The sequence below is a fragment of the Saccopteryx leptura genome, chromosome 1 (assembly GCF_036850995.1).
Source record: "Saccopteryx leptura isolate mSacLep1 chromosome 1, mSacLep1_pri_phased_curated, whole genome shotgun sequence".
Taxonomy (NCBI): Eukaryota; Metazoa; Chordata; class Mammalia; order Chiroptera; family Emballonuridae; genus Saccopteryx; species Saccopteryx leptura.
In genome coordinates, this window is record NC_089503.1 from 391,480,471 (window position 1) to 391,499,430 (window position 18,960).

The 18,960-nt window shown below is 61.6% G+C and overlaps 1 protein-coding gene across 1 annotated transcript; it reads left to right on the forward strand.

Annotated features, from left to right (window-relative positions):
- The first annotated feature begins 1,893 nt into the window (after positions 1–1,893).
- Positions 1,894–18,947, forward strand: DHX16 (DEAH-box helicase 16). The gene is made up of 20 exons (XM_066359923.1): positions 1,894–2,412; positions 3,949–4,196; positions 4,293–4,455; positions 4,778–4,834; positions 5,145–5,399; positions 5,728–5,931; positions 6,006–6,194; positions 6,856–6,966; positions 7,126–7,241; positions 8,904–9,114; positions 9,263–9,361; positions 9,464–9,616; positions 12,461–12,601; positions 12,782–12,944; positions 13,048–13,166; positions 14,138–14,205; positions 17,444–17,606; positions 17,696–17,857; positions 18,073–18,246; positions 18,722–18,947. Exons 1-20 carry the CDS (start codon positions 2,206–2,208, stop codon positions 18,848–18,850), a joined length of 3,132 nt encoding a protein of 1,043 aa, XP_066216020.1. The 5' UTR covers positions 1,894–2,205; the 3' UTR covers positions 18,851–18,947.
- The last annotated feature ends 13 nt before the right edge of the window (positions 18,948–18,960 follow it).

Genomic DNA, 18,960 nt, shown 5'->3' on the forward strand with positions numbered 1-18,960 from the left:
GTTGCTGGTTTGAATCCTGGTCAGGGCCCATACAGGAACAGATTGGTGTTCTTGTTCCTCTTCCTCCCTTCTTCTCTCTCTCTCTCTCTCTCTCTCTCTTTCTCTCTCCCCCCTTTCCTTTCTAAAGGCAATAATATAAGCATTTAAAAGAAAAGACATGGGTGAGTAGTTACAGTCCTATCACTAGAGAATGCTTCTCTCAGCCTAGTGAGAGTCCTCTTTACTAAAAACAAAACCTATTACACAAATGGATCTTAAACATGCCAAAAGTCTATAATTTACCAAGAGGGGAATAAACAAGGTGTCAAATGAATAAGCCAGTTCAGAGAGGGTGTGGGTATGGAGGGTAACAGAATCCTTACATTAGTAGCTAATTAGGTAAAGATCCTAAGTGTTGCCACCCAGGAAAGTAGAGGCAGGAAGACCAGAGATGCCACAGATACCCCCACAATCCATCTCAGAAACAGAAACAAAGCATCCAAGATGTCAAGGACATGAAGTTCTTATCAGTGGCTGTTAAGTGAAATAACAATATTCCCATTTCTCAACTGTAGTGTCTGATAAGTCCAACTAATCATAAAAGTATGAAGTAGGGTCAAACAGAGGTCAGACAGCAGAGAGTCAACCAACAAGTTCTGCTTATTTTAAAATAAGCAGCCACCAGTGCATTTCTTAAGCTGTTAACAAAATTGCAGAACACATGTCTGACTTCTGGTGGCTCAGTGGATAAAGCATTGACCTGGAATGCTGAGGTCACCAGTTCAAATCCTGGGCTTGCCTGGTCAAGGCACATATGGGAGTTGATGCTTCCTGCTCCTCCCCTTTCTCCTTCTCTTCTCTAAAATGAATAAAAAAAAAAAATTTGCAGAACACAATTGGCATGTTCCTTAGTGTGGAAATCCTTTAAAATTACTTTCTGAGACAGCATCAAGAAAAGCAAAGCACCTCCTGACTGGTGGTGGTGGAGTGGACAGAGTCGACTTCAGATGCTGAGATCCTGGGTTTGAAAGCCTGAGGTCGCTGGCTTGAGCACGGAGTCACCAGCTTGAGTGTGGGACACGATCCAAAGGTCGCTGGCTTGAGCAGGGGGTCACTGGCTCAGCTGGAGCCCCTCTTCAAACCACGTGTGAAAAACAATCAATGAACAATTAAAGTGCCTCAACTACAAGTTGACACTTCTCAACTCTCTCTCTAAAAACAAACAAACAAAAAAACCGGAAGAAAAGAAAAGCACCCCCCTCCATTCTCAACTTTCTTCTTCTTGCCTGGGGCCCCTCCCTTATGCTTAAAGTAGGTAGAGTTCCTAGCAAAGGCCACTCCTAATCAGTTTGGGATAATCTTTAATAAGCATGGACCTAATCATCTGATTCAAAATGGAATCCCAACACACACCTTGTGTAGTTTTTTGGTTCCATAGAACTTACACGTTTTATTTATTTATTTATTTATTTATTTTTAAAATTTTAAATTTATTTATTCATTTTAGAGGAGAGAGAGAGAGATTGAGAGAGAGAGAGAGAGAGAGAGAGAGAGAGAAGGGGGGGAGGATCAGGAAGCTTCAACTCCCATATGTGCCTTGACCGGGCAAGCCCAGGGTTTTGAACCGGCAACCTCAGCATTCCAGGTCAATGCCCTATCCACTGCGCCACCACAGGTCAGGCACACGTTTTATTTATTATGTATTCATCCCCACCTTCCTCTCTAAAGTCAATAAAATAAACATAAAAATAAGACACCTTGCCGTTTTTGGGGTCCATAAAACTCACACCTTCTATTCGGTCAGGAATTGTCGTCTGATTTGTTCTTTGCTCTCTCCCCAGCGACTAAAACTGTCTCTCTAGCAACCACCAGTTAGTTGCTCAGCATCTGTTGAATGAAGGGGTGCGTGGAGCCGCCACGGTCGACCGTCAGGGGGCGACAGAGAGATTCTGTCGGGCGGAAGTACGGTACGGTCCGCGAGGTTTGACCTCGCTCGGCCCCCGTCGCGCTCCGGCAGGAAAAGTGAGCCCACTTCCGGTCTCCGCGGTCCGGAGAAGACAAGTCTGGGCTTCTGGAAACTGAACTCTGGGGTCCTAAGGCGGCTCCTTTGCGGAGCTGAGGCTCCGACCCCGGGCTCCAGACCTCCGACCCGCCCGGCCGACGCGCGGCTGCTTGAGATCCTTCCGGGCCGACCCCAGGGGTCGGGGAGGGAGGGGCGGGGTTGCCATGGCGACGCCGGCCGGGCTGGAGCGCTGGGTGCAGGACGAGCTGCATTCGGTGCTGGGGCTGAGCGAGCGGCACGTGGCCCAGTTCCTGATCGGTACCGCGCAGCGCTGCGGCTCGGCCGAGGAGTTCGTGCAGCGCCTGCGGGACACGGACACCCTGGACCTGAGCGGGCCGGCGCGGGACTTCGCGCTGAGACTGTGGAACAAGGTGTGTGGAGCGGGGAGGAGGGCGCGGCCGCGGCGGGCGAGGGGGCGGGCCGCGCAGGGGCCCATCCCGCCGAGGAAGGAGTACTGCGCTCGCCTCACAAGCACTACCCCTTGTCCGCGGTCACCCGGCTACTGTGCTAAGTGCTGGACGTCCAGCTCAGCGAAGGTGGAGGAGGGCTCAAGCGTCTTGGGTTCAGCGTTACCTAAGCAGTGTGCCTCGGTCTTGAGCATGCACACGTTTCAACCAGGGGGCCCTTTAGTTAAAGTGCACGTTCCGATTGGGTAGGTCTGGGATGGGGATCTTGGTTCCTGCATCTCTAACAAGCGTTCCGGGTGTCACTGACCGGCCAAGGACCACACTTGGAATGTGCGGTTATGGGAGAGAGGTGTGGGAAGTGCTAGGGAGATCGTGGAAGGCGGGGGTAGTGGTCAGTGGTCAGGAAATTCCAGGGTCCTAAGAGTCCCTGGGATTGTCAGGTAGGGAAGGGGGAAGGCGCAACGGTATAAAAGGCGAGCTCCTGGAGGGTACGCTGTGTACCTCTTGTCTCTGTGCTCCTGTCACCTGAGGAGCACCTGGCAGAACAGGTGCTCAGGAACTGTCCAGTCAGAGCGTAAGCGTTCAGCACGTTCAGGAATGGGACACAGCCTGGGGAAGCTGTCCCCGTACGGTGCCTGGAGAGAAATGAGGTTAGAGTGTCAGTGATACGAGGAAGGATCTTTGTGTTCATCCTTCACCAGCGTATCCGTGGAGTCTGGCACAGTGCCAGGCCTCTCTGCAAAACGGCCCCTGCCGCGTGTCAGTCCTCGTGTAGGATTGACTCAGTCACTGGGAAGAACGGAGGCTGAGCGGTTGAGAATTGAGCTTGAGACTGTAAATTCCGTGAGAGCAGGGATTTCTGTATGCCCAGTACCTAGCAAGTGCCTGGGATAGGCTTCAGTAAATGTTTGTGAAAGGAGTTAACTGAGAGGAAGTTTAGAAGCTGAGAGGCGCCCTGGCCGGTTGGCTCAGTGGTAAGAGCGTCGGCCTGGCATGCAGAAGTCCCGGGTTTGAGTCCCGACCAGGGCACACAGGAGAAGCACCCATTTGCTTCTCCACCCCTCCCTCTCTCCTTCCTCTCTATCTCTTCCCCTCCCTCAGCGAGGCTCCATTGGAGTAAAGATGGCCCGGGCGCTGGGGATGGCTCCTTGGCCTCTGCCCCAGGCGCTAGAGTGGCTCTGGTTGCAACAGAGCGATGCCCGCAACAGAGCGATGCCCGGGAGGGGCAGAGCATCGCCCCCTGGTGGGCATGCCGGGTGGATCCCGGTCGGGCGCATGCGGGAGTCTGTCTGACTGTCTCTCCCCGTTTCCAGCTTCAGAAAAATACAAAATAAATAAATAAATAAATAAATAAATGGTGAGAGGCCCCGTTCAGGTTGATGAACACGGCGTTGAAGGAAGGCTGGTTTCAGATCAAGCCATGTCTTAAATTAGGAGCAGGGCATCGTAGGTGGGCAGAGGCAAGGAGCTGCTCACCAGCCCTGTCTTCTCTATTGACAGGTCCCGCGGAAGGCGGTGGTGGAAAAGCCAGCCCGGGCAGCTGAGCGAGAGGCCCGAGCCCTGCTGGAGAAGAACCGAGCTTACAAGTTGCTGGAAGACAGTGAGGACAGCAGTGAGGAGGCCGTGGGCAGGGGTGGGAACAGTCTCCAGAAGAAGCGTAAGAAACGGAAACACCTCAGGAAGAAACGGCAGGAGGAAGAGGAGGACGAAGAGGAAGAGGTTGTGGAGAAGGGGAGGAGGAAGACAGGGTGAGTCGGAAGTAGGGCGAGGGAGGATGGGGCAGGGGGTGGACGGGACGGGAAGCCCCCTGGGTGCCCCCACTAACCCTCTGGGCTGGGCTGCAGGGGGAGCCAAGAGCAGACCGAGAAGCCGGAGTCGGAGGATGAGTGGGAGCGGACGGAGCGAGAGCGCCTTCAGGACCTGGAGGAACGGGATGCCTTCGCTGAGCGGGTTCGGCAGCGGGACAGGGACCGGACTCGCAACGTCCTGGAGCGGTCCGACAAGAAGGTGCATTGGGGCAGCATGTTCTGTGGCCCCGGGAAGACCCCGGGTCAGATCTGAGGGTGGCGTGGTCGCACAGAGGGTGGCTTCTGGGGAGACAAGGGTTTGTCCCTAGTGGTCCGTCCACCTCTGTGGTGACGGGAGCCCTCGGGGCCGTGTGGCTAAGGCCGCTGTCCGCTGGACCTGCAGTGGTCGAGTCCTCACTGAGAAGGGACGCTGCCTTGTACTAGGGATCGTCTGAATGATCCCTGAGATTCTGGTGCAGGGCGTGGCTGTGGCTGTGGGCACTTTGGGCCTCATACCCCCCACTCTTGGTCTCTCCTCTCAGGCTTATGAAGAGGCTCAGAAGCGCCTCAAGATGGCGGAGGACGACCGGAAAGCCATGGTGAGTCCCAGTGCCAGGAAGCCCAGGTCAGAAGGCAGAAGGAGACTTTTGTGATGGTGCGGTTAGGGGTGGGCAGAAGGGATTGTGGTACTCAGGTTAGTACCTGCTGGCGGGCCTGGCGCGGGCCGGGGTGGGGGGCCTGGGGCCCCGCTGAGCACGCATCTCAGGCTGTGCGCTGCCGAGGAAAGGTGGGGGCCCGTCTTGCGGCTCTCCTGCCGTCTTGCCAGGGAATCTGTTACTCGCCTGGGTCGGCAGGGAAGGGGGTTGCCATTCCGGCCAGATGAGGACCGGCTGCCCTGTGCTGACCCAGGTCCCCGAGCTGCGGAAGAAATCCCGCAGAGAGTACCTGGCCAAGCGCGAGCGCGAGAAGCTCGAGGACCTGGAAGCCGAGCTGGCGGACGAGGAGTTCCTCTTTGGGGACGTGGAGCTGAGCCGCCATGAGCGGCAGGAGCTCAAATACAAGCGGCGGGTGCGGGACCTGGCCCGCGAGTACCGGGCCGCCGGGGAGCAGGAAAAGCTGGAGGCCACCAATCGCTACCACATGCCGGAGGAGACCCGAGGACAGGTGAGGCGTGGGGAGCCCTGGTCCGGAGCTGAGGGGGCCTGGCCCCTTCCTTCCCTTGTCTTCCCAGTGGGCCCGAGTCCTGACTCCTGATCGGGCTGGTGGGCGGGGCTGGGGGCTGGGGGCGGGGCCGGCTGTTGGGGGCGGGGCCGGCTCGGCACAGACCGCGGCCCCTGTCTCATGCGGCCGGGCCGGTGAGGCCCGGGTGGTTGGGGGCGGGGCTGGGACAGCTGGGTGGGGTTGGGGGCGGGGCGGGGCACAGACAGCAGCTCCTGTCTCATGCGGCTGGGGGGGGGTGAGGCCCCGCCCTCATGCGCCCCTCTCTGCACAGCCAGCACGAGCTGTGGATCTGGTGGAGGAGGAATCGGGCGCCCCTGGGGAGGAGCAGCGGCGCTGGGAGGAGGCCCGGCTGGGGGCCGCCTCCCTCAAGTTCGGGGCCCGAGATGCTGCCGCCCACGAGCCCAAGTATCAGCTGGTGCTGGAGGAAGAAGAGACCATTGAGTTTGTTCGGGCCACGCAGCTCCAGGGCGACGAGGTGAGGGAGCGCCCCCGGGGCACAAGGAGGGGTCGGGGAGCCGATCGTGAAGTCACGCGGCTTTCTGCCCACAGGAGCCGTCCCCCCCAGCCCCGTCCACCCAGGCCCAGCAGGAGTCCATCCAGGTCGTCCGCCGCAGCCTCCCGGTGTTCCCGTTCCGCGAGGAGCTCTTGGCTGCCATTGCTGACCACCAGGTCCTCATCATCGAGGGCGAGACAGGCTCGGGGAAGACCACCCAGATCCCGCAGTATCTCTTTGAAGAGGTGCGGCGCCCACACACCGCCACGCCAGCCACACCACGCCCACCGGGGTCCGCCCACTGACGGCACAGTTCCCTCAGGGCCCCTCTTCCCTCCTATCCTGGTTGCTCACCTCTGTTGTAATCGTTTCGCCTTCGCCACTAAGTGGTGAGGTCTGTGAGAATACGGACCGTGTCCTTTCCACGCTTCTAGCCTCCCTTCCTGCTGCGGGGCCCTGACTGGTGGGCGTTCTGTTTGTCCACGTCAGAAGGGAGCGCAGACAGACAGATGGTGGGCGCATGCGCACGGGCCGCACGCTGCAGTCCAGCGTGGCCCCCGCTCCTCGCAGGGCGCACAGGCCAGTGCGAGAGGACTGTTTTCCTGCGCTCTGACCCTCCTTTCTCCCCCCCTGCTTCTGCGTCTGCCCTGCCTGCTCTGTCCTCCCCCGGCTGGAGGAGAGCTGGGCCCCGGAACTTGAGTCCCCAGAGGGCTGGGGCTTCCGGGGCTGTGAGTGTGAGGACCCCTTGGATTGGAGGGCCCTGCCGTCCTCCTGGCCTGCTGTGCCTGGATTTCAGCCTCTGCTTCTCCCCCCCACACACACACACAGCGTTTTCCTCTGAGTTGTCCTGGGCCGCAAGCCCACGTTTAGCAAAAGGAAGACCTCTTCTTTCTCCTTGTCACGCAGGGCTATACGAAGAAAGGCATGAAGATTGCGTGCACTCAGCCCAGGAGAGTGGCAGCCATGAGTGTGGCCGCCCGAGTGGCCCGGGAGATGGGTGTGAAGCTTGGGAATGAGGTGAGATCCGGGGGGACGGAGGCGGCTCAGACTTGGCCCTCACTGCCGCCTGGGCCCCACAGCACGGGTCCAGGGCCAGGCGCTGTCCCCTCGCCCCCTCGCCCCGCACTCCCTTCAGGGGCCACCAGCCCACTCTCCATCACTAACGGCCCTCAACAGGTTGGCTACAGCATCCGCTTCGAGGACTGCACGTCAGAGCGAACGGTCCTCCGCTACATGACGGACGGGATGCTTCTGCGGGAGTTCCTCTCTGAGCCTGACCTGGCGAGCTATAGGTACCACACGCCGCGTCCGATCTCCCACCAGAGGCCGCCCGCCCTCCTCCCCCCGGTCTGCTGCTCTCCTACCCCTCAGCGCTGGCCTCTCTCTCCTTTCTTCCCCCGATCAGCTTGGCCATTGTCTTCGGATTCATCCACCAGTTCTTGAGTCTTGGTGATTCCAGCAGGCCTAGAGCTGACCTGCAGGTACCATAGAGATGGAGCTGGAGGGTGGAAGGCCCCGCAGAGAAAGTCTGTTCCTCCCTCTCAAGTTGTTTCCAGAGCTTAGAAAACAACTCAGATGGGCGGGCGGGTGTTGGGCCTTGAAAAGCCCCGTGAAGACAGACGGAAGGAACTTAGAATGTTCTGCTTACAGCGGAGAAACTCAAGGGAGACTTCCTGGTTCCCTCTAGATATGCGCAGGGTTGTTGCGTGGGGAAGGGGTCCCCTCGTTTTATGTGGCTCCAGAGAGCACGTCTAAGAACCACGCGGACGATACAGGGAAGTGAGTTTCACCTCGACACCAGGAGGCCCTAGAACGTGGTTCTCAACCTTTCTAATGCCGTGACCCCGCAATACAGTTCCTCATGTTGCAGTGACCCCGAACCAAAAAATAATTTTGGTGGCTACTTCATAACTGTAATTTTGCTACAGTTATGATTCGGAATGTAAATACCTGATATGCATTATGTGTTTTCCGATGGCTTTAGGCGACCCCGCTGGGGTTGCGACCCACAGGTTGAGAACCGCTGCCCTAGAATGATGGAGATTATGGGGGGCTGAGTGGTCGCAGGGGCCCTTGGGGGCTTGGTCCGCGAACAGTGAGTTCTCCGTGCCGCAGCGACCGAGCGGGGACTGGGTGGGGAGCAGTGTTTAGGGAGCAGGCATCCTGCCGGGGACGGTTGGGTCCGGCCAGCTGAGCGAGAGGCTGTGAATTTCTGGTCATAGCAGCTCCGAGTGCAGCCGTGATTTGCCCTTTCCCAGCTCTTCCAGAAACCCCTGAGGACCCATGAGAGGCTGGCCAGTGCAGGAGTGTTTTAAGGTGTGGGATGTTCCCGTCAACCCCGGCCTCAGATGCCCAGAGCTTCACTGTCACAGGCAGGGTAGACACACAGGGTCGAAGTGAGGGGTGAGCTCCTGCACCCGAAATCCAAACACTGGAGCCGGGGGAAAGGTGCAGCCAGACAGCTGCTCTAGGAGGAGACCAGGGAGCCTGCAGAGTTCTCCGAGGCCGGATGGAGAGGCCCCCGCAGCCTCCGGAATGGCGGCAGGGCTGTGTGCAGCAGCCCCGCCTGGGAGCCCCTGGGCTGTGGGGATCCTGGGGGCACAGGGCCGTCAGTGCACCCCCAGGCGGACGAGGGGGCACCGACCCCCAGCCGACGAGGGGGTCACCAACCCCCAGCCGGACGAGGGGGTACCGACCCCCAGCCGGACGAGGGGGGCACTGAAAAAGGCTTTGCCCCGGCTGCTGCCAGCAGCCCAAGCCGTGAGTCCGCCTAGCACGGCACCCGGTCTCCAGCGTGCTGTCGGTCTTACTTCACCAGGGCAGCTGGCGTCTCCTGCAGCCGCCTCCTCCCGCACTGACCCTGGGGCTCTGGTCTTCACCCAGGGGACCCTCGTGCTGCTCCTGAGTGCTCAGCCCCCTCACACTCCGCTCCTGTCTCCCCATTCCTCCCCCAGTGTGGTGATGGTGGACGAGGCTCACGAACGGACCTTACACACGGACATTCTCTTTGGTTTGATCAAAGATGTTGCTCGCTTCCGGCCTGAGCTCAAGGTCCTGGTGGCTTCGGCCACGCTGGACACCGCCCGTTTTTCCGCCTTCTTTGACGACGCCCCCGTCTTCCGGATCCCTGGACGCAGGTTCCCGGTTGACATCTTCTACACCAAGGTGCGCCCCGGGGAGGGCGGCCCCTCGGGGAGGGCGGGAGCTGGGGAAAGTCCTCGCTAGGAGGGCAGGGCGGAACTGAGCGGAGGGGCCGGGGGTCAGGCCTGTGCGCCTGCCCTGAGCAGTGGCCCCTGTGCCCGTCCCGTCGCAGGCCCCAGAGGCTGACTACCTGGAAGCCTGCGTGGTGTCCGTGCTGCAGATCCACGTGACCCAGCCCCCGGGGGATGTGCTGGTGTTCCTGACGGGACAGGTGAGTGTGTGTAGGGGGTGGTGGCATGTGTGTCCCTGAGGCAGGGGGCTGGCGGTCGGCCTCCTGTGACCCTGGACCCTGCCGCCCTCCCCCCACACCCAGGAGGAGATCGAGGCCGCCTGCGAGATGCTGCAGGACCGCTGCCGCCGCCTGGGCTCCAAAATCCGGGAGCTGCTGGTGCTGCCCGTCTACGCCAGCCTGCCGTCCGACATGCAGGCCCGCATCTTCCAGCCCACGCCCCCCGGGGCGCGGAAGGTACGCTGCGCACCCTCCAGTCTTCACCCCTGTGGTTCCACAGCCGCAGTGGGGGGCGGGGGGCGGGGCGAGCCTGCCCCGCCCACAGGGGCCCCTCCTCCGGGAGCGAGGATGAATTCCAGCGAACTGAGAGGAAGTGGAACGTGAGAGGAGAAGGGGAGCCCTTGCTGTGCCAGGAGGTGGGAGGGGTTTGATCTGCACCTTTAAGAGAAACTGCAGGTCTGGCCTGTGGTGGTGCAGTGGATAAAGCATCGACCTGAACGCTGAGGTCACCAATTCAAAACCCTGGGCTTGCCCGGTCAAGGCACATATGGAGTTGATGCTTCCTGCTCCTCCCCCTTCTCTCTCTCTCTCTCTCTTTTTCTCCCTAAAAATGGATAAATAAAATCTTTAAAGGCAAAAAAATGGCAAGAGATGTCAGGGAGGCCTAAGGTGTGTTTGAAGTCAAAGTGCACGGTTTATTTATTTTTAACTTACTCATTTTGGAGAGAAGGGAGAGAGACAGGCAGGAACATCAATCCGTTTCTGTATGTGCCCTGACCAGGGCGACCTTTGTGTATCTGGACGATGTTCTACCAACCACACTATCGGGCCAGGGCTCGGAGTGCAGGGTTAGTGGAAGGTTTAGGTGCTGAACCGGGGGAGACCAGCCAGAACCAGCTTTGGACTAGATTGGGGTGGGCCTTGGGTGGCAGGTGGAAGAGTTTGGATCTTACATGTTTGAATGGCAAAGGATTTTGAGCAAAGATGCAACTTTCATCCACAAATATTGAACGGGTCCCCCCCTCAGGTACTGTTCTGGGGGAGGGGGAGGGGGAGACAGTGATGAATACCGTATTTCCTCATGTATGAGATGCTCCCGTGTATAAGACGCACCTTAATTTTGGGGTCCGAAATTTGGAAAAAAATGTATTACACAAAGTTACTAATTTTATTTTTTTACAGAGACAGAGAGAGGGATAGATAGGGACAGACAGATGAACGGAGAGAGATGAGAAGCATCAATCATCAGTTTTTCGTTGGGACTCCTTAGTTCAGTGGTTCTCAACCTTTCTAATGCCATGACCCTGCAATACAGTTCCTCATGTTGCGGTGACCCCAAACCAAAAAATAATTTTGGTGGCTACTTCATAACTGTAATTTTGCTACAGTTATGATTCAGAGTGTAAATACCTGATATGCATTATGTATTTTCCGATGGCTTTAGGCGACCCCGCTGGGGTTGCGACCCACAGGTTTAGAACCGCTGCCTTAGCTGTTCATTGATTGCTTTCTCATATGTGCCTTGACCGTGGACCTTCAGCAGACCGAGTAACCCTTTGCTGGAGCCAGTGACCTTGAGCTCAAGCTGGTGGGCTTTTGCTCAAACCAGATGAGCCTGCGCTCAAGCTGGCAACCTCAGGGTCTCGAACCTGGGTCCTTACGCATCCCAGTCCGACGCTCTATCCACTGTGCCACCGCCTGGTTAGGCTATATTACGCAAAGGTATTGAATTAAAATTGTATTCATCATAAAATTCATACAACTCCTCATCACTGTCAGAACGCCCATCCATGAGCTTGTGTGTGATGACGAATCACTTTTCATAGATGGCTTCTTCCTTAGTTCCATCAAGGGCATTTGAGATGCCACAACCACTGTATGAGACACACCCAGTTTTTAGACCCCAGATTTTTCAAAAAGTACACCTTGTACTTGGAGAAGTACAGTAAATCAACATTCCCAGCCTCCCGAGCTGGCAGCCTGGGTGCCCAGTGTCTATGTGACACGTGCTGTGACGAGATGCAGTGCAGCATAGGTGGAGACGACTGGGGGGGGGGCAGAAATGGCAGTGGGCATTTCCCGGGCGTGCAGGGACACCTCTGCCTCTCCCATGAATGGAAGCGACGCGGAGATCTGACCTGGGGGAGGAGTGTGCTGTGCCCGGCCGGGGACCCTGGCCGGTGAGCGTGGTGCTGGGAGGTGAGGCAGCCAGGGGCTAGAGGAATTGGCCCCTGAACGGGCTCAGATATAGCTCTCACGTGGGATGGGCAGCCGCTGGAGGACAGGGGAGTGATGTGACAGGTGTACGTTTTAAAGGGACCATTCCAGCTGCCTAACGACCCGTACCCGGGCAGGGGCAGAAGCAGGAAGGCTCGCTAGAAGTTTTGTGTGTTTTTTTTGTATTTTTCTGAAGCTGGAAACGGGGATAGACAGTCCGACAGACTCCCGCATGCACCCGACCGCGATCCACCCTGCACGCCCACCAGGGGGCGACGCTCTGCCCCTCCAGGGCATCGCTCTGTCGAGACCAGAGCCACTCTAGCGCCTGGGGCAGAGGCCAAGGAGCCATCCCCAGCGCCCAGGCCATCTTTGCTCCAATGGAGCCTCGGCTGCGGGAGGGGAAGAGAGAGACAGAGAGGAAGGAGAGGGGGAGGGGTGGAGAAGCAGATGGGTGCTTCTCCTGTGTGCCCTGGCCGGGAATCAAACCCGGGACTTCTGCACGCCAGGCCGACGCTCTACCACTGAGCCAACCGGCCAGAGCCTCACTAGAAGGTTTTTGCAGGCAGTCAAGTGCAGAGGAGAATGTGAAAATGCCCGTGGGGAGGGTGGGGGCAGGAGCCCTGTCAGCCCCGCCCCCCACCTCCGAAACACCCGTCAGCCCGCCTCCCTTCCTGTCCACACTGTGCACCTGCCTCGCCCGCCTCTCCTCCCGCCTCCTCCCCACGCCCGTTCACCTTGCTCACTCTGGATGCTGGTCCCCTCCGCTCCTGCCCCGGCTTGTCCACTCCTGGTCGCCCAGGGTTACTACTTCTCCGTAAATGGAGGCTGGGGCCTCCGAGTGACCCACACCCTCGCACTCAGGTGGTCGTGGCGACAAACATCGCGGAGACGTCCCTCACCATCGAGGGCATCATCTACGTGCTGGATCCCGGGTTCTGTAAGCAGAAGAGCTACAACCCCCGCACAGGCATGGAGTCGCTCACGGTCACGCCCTGCAGCAAGGTCAGCCTGGCTCCAGTGGGGTCTTGCAGGGGGCAGTGGGGGGCAGACGGGTCCACAGGAAGGCCCCACGCAGAAGCCTGTGGGTCTCCGTAAAGGAGGGAACCCCACCCTCTGAGATCTCTTGTGTGAATACTGCCCTTTCTCTTCCCCTCACCCACTTGGCCCACCTGTTCTCTCCAGGCCTCCGCCAACCAGCGGGCGGGCCGGGCAGGCCGGGTGGCCGCGGGGAAGTGCTTCCGCCTGTACACGGCCTGGGCCTATCAGCACGAGCTGGAGGACACCACGGTGCCGGAGATCCAGAGGACCAGCCTGGGCAATGTCGTGCTGCTGCTCAAGAGCTTAGGTGACTGGGGTCCCCCGGTCCTCCGGGCTGGAGGGAGGTGGGGCCGGAGTCACTGGTCCCTGCGGAAGACTTGGTCCCACCCCTCACCTCTCTCTGTCCGCAGGGATCCACGACCTCATGCACTTTGACTTCCTGGACCCTCCCCCGTATGAGACCCTGCTGCTGGCCTTGGAGCAGCTGTATGCTCTGGGGGCCCTCAACCACCTGGGGGAGCTCACCACGGTGAGGCGGGAGGGCAGCGGGCTGGGGCGGGGTGCCCCCTGCAGCACGGGGGGGGGACACCGAGGGAGGCTGGGGGGGATGGCAGGGTCGGGGTGACCCCTGCAGCGGGGGGGGAGGAGGACACCGAGGGAGGCGGGGGGGGATGGCAGGGTCGGGGTGCCCCCTGCAGCACGGGGGGGGGGGACACCGAGGGAGGCTGGGGGGGATGGCAGGGTCGGGGTGACCCCTGCAGCGGGGGGGGGGGAGGACACCGAGGGAGGCTGGGGGGGATGGCAGGGTCGGGGTGCCCCCTGCAGCACGGGGGGGGGGACACCGAGGGAGGCTGGGGGGGATGGCAGGGTCGGGGTGCCCCCTGCAGCACGGGGGAGGAGGACACCGAGGGAGGCTGGGGGGGATGGCAGGGTCGGGGTGCCCCCTGCAGCGGGGGGGGAGGAGGACACCGAGGGAGGCTGGGGGGGATGGCAGGGTCGGGGTGCCCCCTGCAGCACGGGGGGGGGGGACACCGAGGGAGGCTGGGGGGGATGGCAGGGTCGGGGTGCCCCCTGCAGCGGGGGGGGAGGAGGACACCGAGGGAGGCTGGGGGGGATGGCAGGGTCGGGGTGCCCCCTGCAGCACGGGGGGGGGGACACCGAGGGAGGCTGGGGGGGATGGCAGGGTCGGGGTGCCCCCTGCAGCACGGGGGGGGGGGACACCGAGGGAGGCTGGGGGGGATGGCAGGGTCGGGGTGCCCCCTGCAGCACGGGGGGGGGGACACCGAGGGAGGCTGGGGGGGATGGCAGGGTCGGGGTGACCCCTGCAGCGGGGGGGGGGAGGAGGACACCGAGGGAGGCTGGGGGGGATGGCAGGGTCAGGGTGCCCCCTGCAGCGGGGGGGGGGCACCACGGGAGGGCAGGGTCAGGGTGACCCCTGCAGAGGAGTGGGAGGACACCGAGGGAGGGCTGGCTTCAACCCCCCCTTGCTCCTCTCCTCAGTCCGGGCGAAAGATGGCCGAGCTGCCGGTGGACCCCATGCTCTCCAAAATGATCCTGGCCTCGGAGAAGTAAGTCCCCCCGCTGCCCGGCCCCTGCCCACAGACTGGCCGGGCTTCCCCCGTCTCAGCGGCTGTCTTTGCGATCTTGTTCTTTTCCTCTCTGCCGTAGTGTGTGGGGTTTTTTGTTTTTTTTTTTACAGAGACACAGAGTGAGTCAGAGAGAGGGATAGATAGGGACAGACAGGAACGGAGAGAGATGAGAAGCATCTTAGTTGTTCATTGATTGCTTTCTCACATGTGCCTTGACCGTGGGGCTACAGTAGAACGAGTGAACCCTTGCTCAAGCCAGTGACCTTGGGTCCAAGCTGGTGACCTTTGCTCAAACCAGATGAGGCCACACTCAAGCTGGCGACCTCAGGGTCTTGAACCTGGGTCCTTGGCATCCCAGTCTGACACTATCCACTGCGCCACTGCCTGGTCAGGCCGTAGTGTAATACACAACACATTACTAGAGAACTTTGCCTGCCCCGTTTGAGGTCCACGAGCCAGTTCGACACTGCTATCCTTGCTCATGACGCCAGGTGGGTGAGGTTGACCCGTGAGGAGGCTGAGAGCTGGTGTGGGGACGTGATCATCCCTAAGTTTTCAGACTGGGACATTTAGAGGTGCCACGGCTGAGGTCAGAGGTCATCACATGAACTTAAAGGAAGTGGTCTCTCCCGACGCACATAACATACACCCCCCTTTCTGCAGACCCCTCAGGGGTCCCTGGCCCTAGCCTCTGTAGCTCTCCGCCCCCGCCCCCCTCAGCTGTGTCGCCCACAGCCCCCGCCAAGCCTGTCTGCTCTGACTTATAGCCATTGAGCTGATCAGCCGTCCGCATGGGAGGGCACCTCCCTCACGCACACAGCGAGCACCTTCCCTGCTCTGCGCGCTCCCGTGTCCTGCCCTGACCGCGCGGGCTCTCCCCGTCCTGCTCTGCGCGCTCCCGTGTCCCGCTCTGACCGCTCAGGCTCTCCCCGTCCTGCTCCGCGCGCTCCCGTGTCCCGCTCTGACCCGCAGACTCTCCCCGTCCTGCTCCGCGCGCTCCCGTGTCCCGCTCTGACCTCTCAGGCTCTCCCCGTCCTGCTCTGCGCGCTCCCGTGTCCCGCTCTGACCGCTCAGGCTCTCCCCGTCCTGCTCTGCGCGCTCCCGTGTCCCGCTCTGACCGCGCGGGCTCTCCCCGTCCTGCTCTGCGCGCTCCCGTGTCCCGCTCTGACCCGCAGACTCTCCCCGTCCTGCTCTGCGCGCTCCCGTGTCCCGCTCTGACCCGCAGACTCTCCCCTTTCTGCTCTGCGCGCTCCCGTGTCCCGCTCTGACCGCTCAGACTCTCCCTGTCCTGCTCCGCGCGCTCCCGTGTCCCGCTCTGACCCGCAGACTCTCCCCGTCCTGCTCTGCGCGCTCCCGTGTCCCGCTCTGACCCGCAGACTCTCCCCGTCCTGCTCTGCGCGCTCCCGTGTCCCGCTCTGACCTCTCAGGCTCTCCCCGTCCTGCTCTGCGCGCTCCCGTGTCCCGCCCTGACCGCGCGGGCTCTCCCCGTCCTGCTCTGCGCGCTCCCGTGTCCCGCTCTGACCCGCAGACTCTCCCCGTCCTGCTCTGCGCGCTCCCGTGTCCCGCTCTGACCCGCAGACTCTCCCCGTCCTGCTCTGCGCGCTCCCGTGTCCCGCTCTGACCCGCAGACTCTCCCCGTCCTGCTCTGCGCGCTCCCGTGTCCCGCTCTGACCGCGCGGGCTCTCCCCGTCCTGCTCTGCGCGCTCCCGTGTCCCGCTCTGACCGCGCGGGCTCTCCCCGTCCTGCTCTGCGCGCTCCCGTGTCCCGCTCTGACCCGCAGACTCTCCCCGTCCTGCTCTGCGCGCTCCCGTGTCCCGCTCTGACCGCGCAGGCTCTCCCCGCCCTGCTCTGCGCGCTCCCGTGTCCCGCTCTGACCGCGCAGGCTCTCCCCGTCCTGCTCTGCGCGCTCCCGTGTCCCGCTCTGACCCGCAGACTCTCCCCGTCCTGCTCTGCGCGCTCCCGTGTCCCGCTCTGACCTCTCAGGCTCTCCCCGTCCTGCTCTGCGCGCTCCCGTGTCCCGCCCTGACCGCGCGGGCTCTCCCCGTCCTGCTCTGCGCGCTCCCGTGTCCCGCTCTGACCCGCAGACTCTCCCCGTCCTGCTCTGCGCGCTCCCGTGTCCCGCTCTGACCTCTCAGGCTCTCCCCGTCCTGCTCTGCGCGCTCCCGTGTCCCGCTCTGACCGCGCGGGCTCTCCCCGTCCTGCTCTGCGCGCTCCCGTGTCCCGCTCTGACCCGCAGACTCTCCCCGTCCTGCTCTGCGCGCTCCCGTGTCCCGCTCTGACCTCTCAGGTTCTCCCCGTCCTGCTCTGCGCGCTCCCGTGTCCCGCTCTGACCTCTCAGGCTCTCCCTGTCCTGCTCCGCGCGCTCCCGTGTCCCGCTCTGACCGCTCAGGCTCTCCCCGTCCTGCTCTGCGCGCTCCCGTGTCCCGCTCTGACCTCTCAGACTCTCCCCGTCCTGCTCTGCGCGCTCCCGTGTCCCGCTCTGACCCGCAGGCTCTCCCCTTTCTGCTCTGCGCGCTCCCGTGTCCCGCTCTGACCGCGCAGACTCTCCCCGTCCTGCTCCGCGCGCTCCCGTGTCTCGCGCTGACCGCTCAGGCTCTCCCCGTCCTGCTCTGCGCGCTCCCGTGTCCCGCTCTGACCCGCAGACTCTCCCCGTCCTGCTCTGCGCGCTCCCGTGTCCCGCTCTGACCCGCAGACTCTCCCTGTCCTCCGCGCGCTCCCGTGTCCCGCTCTGACCCGCAGACTCTCCCCGTCCTGCTCTGCGCGCTCCCGTGTCCCGCTCTGACCGCTCAGGCTCTCCCCGTCCTGCTCTGCGCGCTCCCGTGTCCCGCTCTGACCTCTCAGGCTCTCCCCGTCCTGCTCTGCGCGCTCCCGTGTCCCGCTCTGACCTCTCAGGCTCTCCCTGTCCTGCTCCGCGCGCTCCCGTGTCCCGCTCTGACCGCTCAGGCTCTCCCCGTCCTGCTCTGCGCGCTCCCGTGTCCCGCTCTGACCTCTCAGACTCTCCCCGTCCTGCTCTGCGCGCTCCCGTGTCCCGCTCTGACCTCTCAGGCTCTCTCCGTCCTGCTCTGCGCGCTCCCGTGTCCCGCTCTGACCCGCAGGCTCTCCCCTTTCTGCTCTGCGCGCTCCCGTGTCCCGCTCTGACCGCGCAGACTCTCCCCGTCCTGCTCCGCGCGCTCCCGTGTCTCGCGCTGACCGCTCAGGCTCTCCCCGTCCTCCTCAGGTACAGCTGTTCAGAGGAGATCCTGACGGTGGCTGCCATGCTGTCCGTCAACAACTCTATCTTCTACCGGCCCAAGGACAAGGTCGTCCATGCCGACAACGCCCGGGTCAACTTCTTCCTCCCTGGTGGGGACCACTTGGTCCTGCTGAATGTGTACACACAGGTCACTGGCTCGCGTGGGTGGGAACACAGGAGGCGTGGGGGACTCGGTCGTCCCGTCCGCTCACCCCCCCTTTCCGGCTCCCTCCGCAGTGGGCCGAGAGCGGCTACTCTTCCCAGTGGTGCTACGAGAACTTCATCCAGTTCCGGTCCATGCGCCGGGCCCGGGACGTGCGCGAGCAGCTGGAGGGGCTGTTGGAGCGCGTGGAAGTCGGCCTCAGCTCCTGCGAGGGGGACTATATCCGTGTGCGCAAGGTCAGTGCTTGGCCTGGTCTCCCCGGGAGCGAGGACGCCCCCACCTCCCTGCACCCCGAGGGGTGCCCCTCCCCTGGGGGAGGCTGTGCTTTATTCCCAGACCCCCGAAGGTTTTCTCTCGGTGGGTCCTGCACAGGCTCTCTACTCTCATGAGTGCCGAGGGCCCCCGGGGGCCCACGTTCCCACTGACCAACGCTCTCCTGCCCGCCCCGCAGGCCGTCACCGCGGGCTACTTCTACCACACGGCGAGGCTGACGCGCAGCGGCTACCGCACCGTGAAGCAGCAGCAGACGGTGTTCATCCACCCCAACTCCTCCCTCTTTGAGGAACAGCCTCGCTGGCTGCTCTACCATGAACTCGTCTTGACCACCAAAGAGTTCATGAGACAGGTGAGGGGGCCGTGCCCCACCCAGGCTGGGGGTACTGCGGGGCAGGTGGAGTCCTGGTAGACTCCCGTCCCAGGTTCACGTTGCAGAGGCCGGCAGAGAAACGGAAACACATCGGTGTTGGGTCTGGTTAGACACCTCCTTCCTAACGGGACTCGGCACCTCCTGAGACGTGGTCACTGTTTATTCAGTGAGCGTCTGAGTGGCTCGTCTCGCTGATTCGGGTGCTGGGGTGACAGTGGTGAGCAGAGGGTTTGGTCTGTGCCCTTGGGGTACCTCATTGCCTTGACGTTCATGTTGTCTTAGGGGTGGCCTTCTCGGATCCTGGGTAACGTGCAGAGGTGTGGCAGCCTTTGGGGTTTCTAGCGTTGGGGCCCCCCACCTTCCCCCCCCAGCCCCGCGGTTGAAGTGGAAAACACTTGGGCGCACACACGAGAACAAGGCTGGAGACAGAAACGCGCCGTCTCTGTCCCCTCAGGTCCTGGAGATCGAGAGCACGTGGCTCCTGGAGGTGGCGCCCCACTATTACAAGGCCAAGGAGCTGGAAGACCCCCACGCTAAGAAAATGCCCAGGAAAACTGGCAAGACACGCGAGGAGCTCGGGTAACGGACGGGAGACAGACAGCCGGACACCAGCTCCTCCTCCCAGACGTTATTTAATTTTTAGTAATAAAAACAGTTTTGGAATACAGCTTGTGGCAGCTTTTGGAATCCAGA

Coding starts and splice junctions, on each gene's coding strand:
- DHX16 (XM_066359923.1), top strand. CDS start 2,206: ATGGCGACGCCGGCCGGGCTGGAGCGCTGGGTGCAGGACGAGCTGCAT. Junction 4,835..5,144: donor AGGACGACCGGAAAGCCATG/GTGAGTCCCAGT, acceptor GTGCTGACCCAG/GTCCCCGAGCTGCGGAAGAA. Junction 12,602..12,781: donor CGGTCACGCCCTGCAGCAAG/GTCAGCCTGGCT, acceptor TGTTCTCTCCAG/GCCTCCGCCAACCAGCGGGC.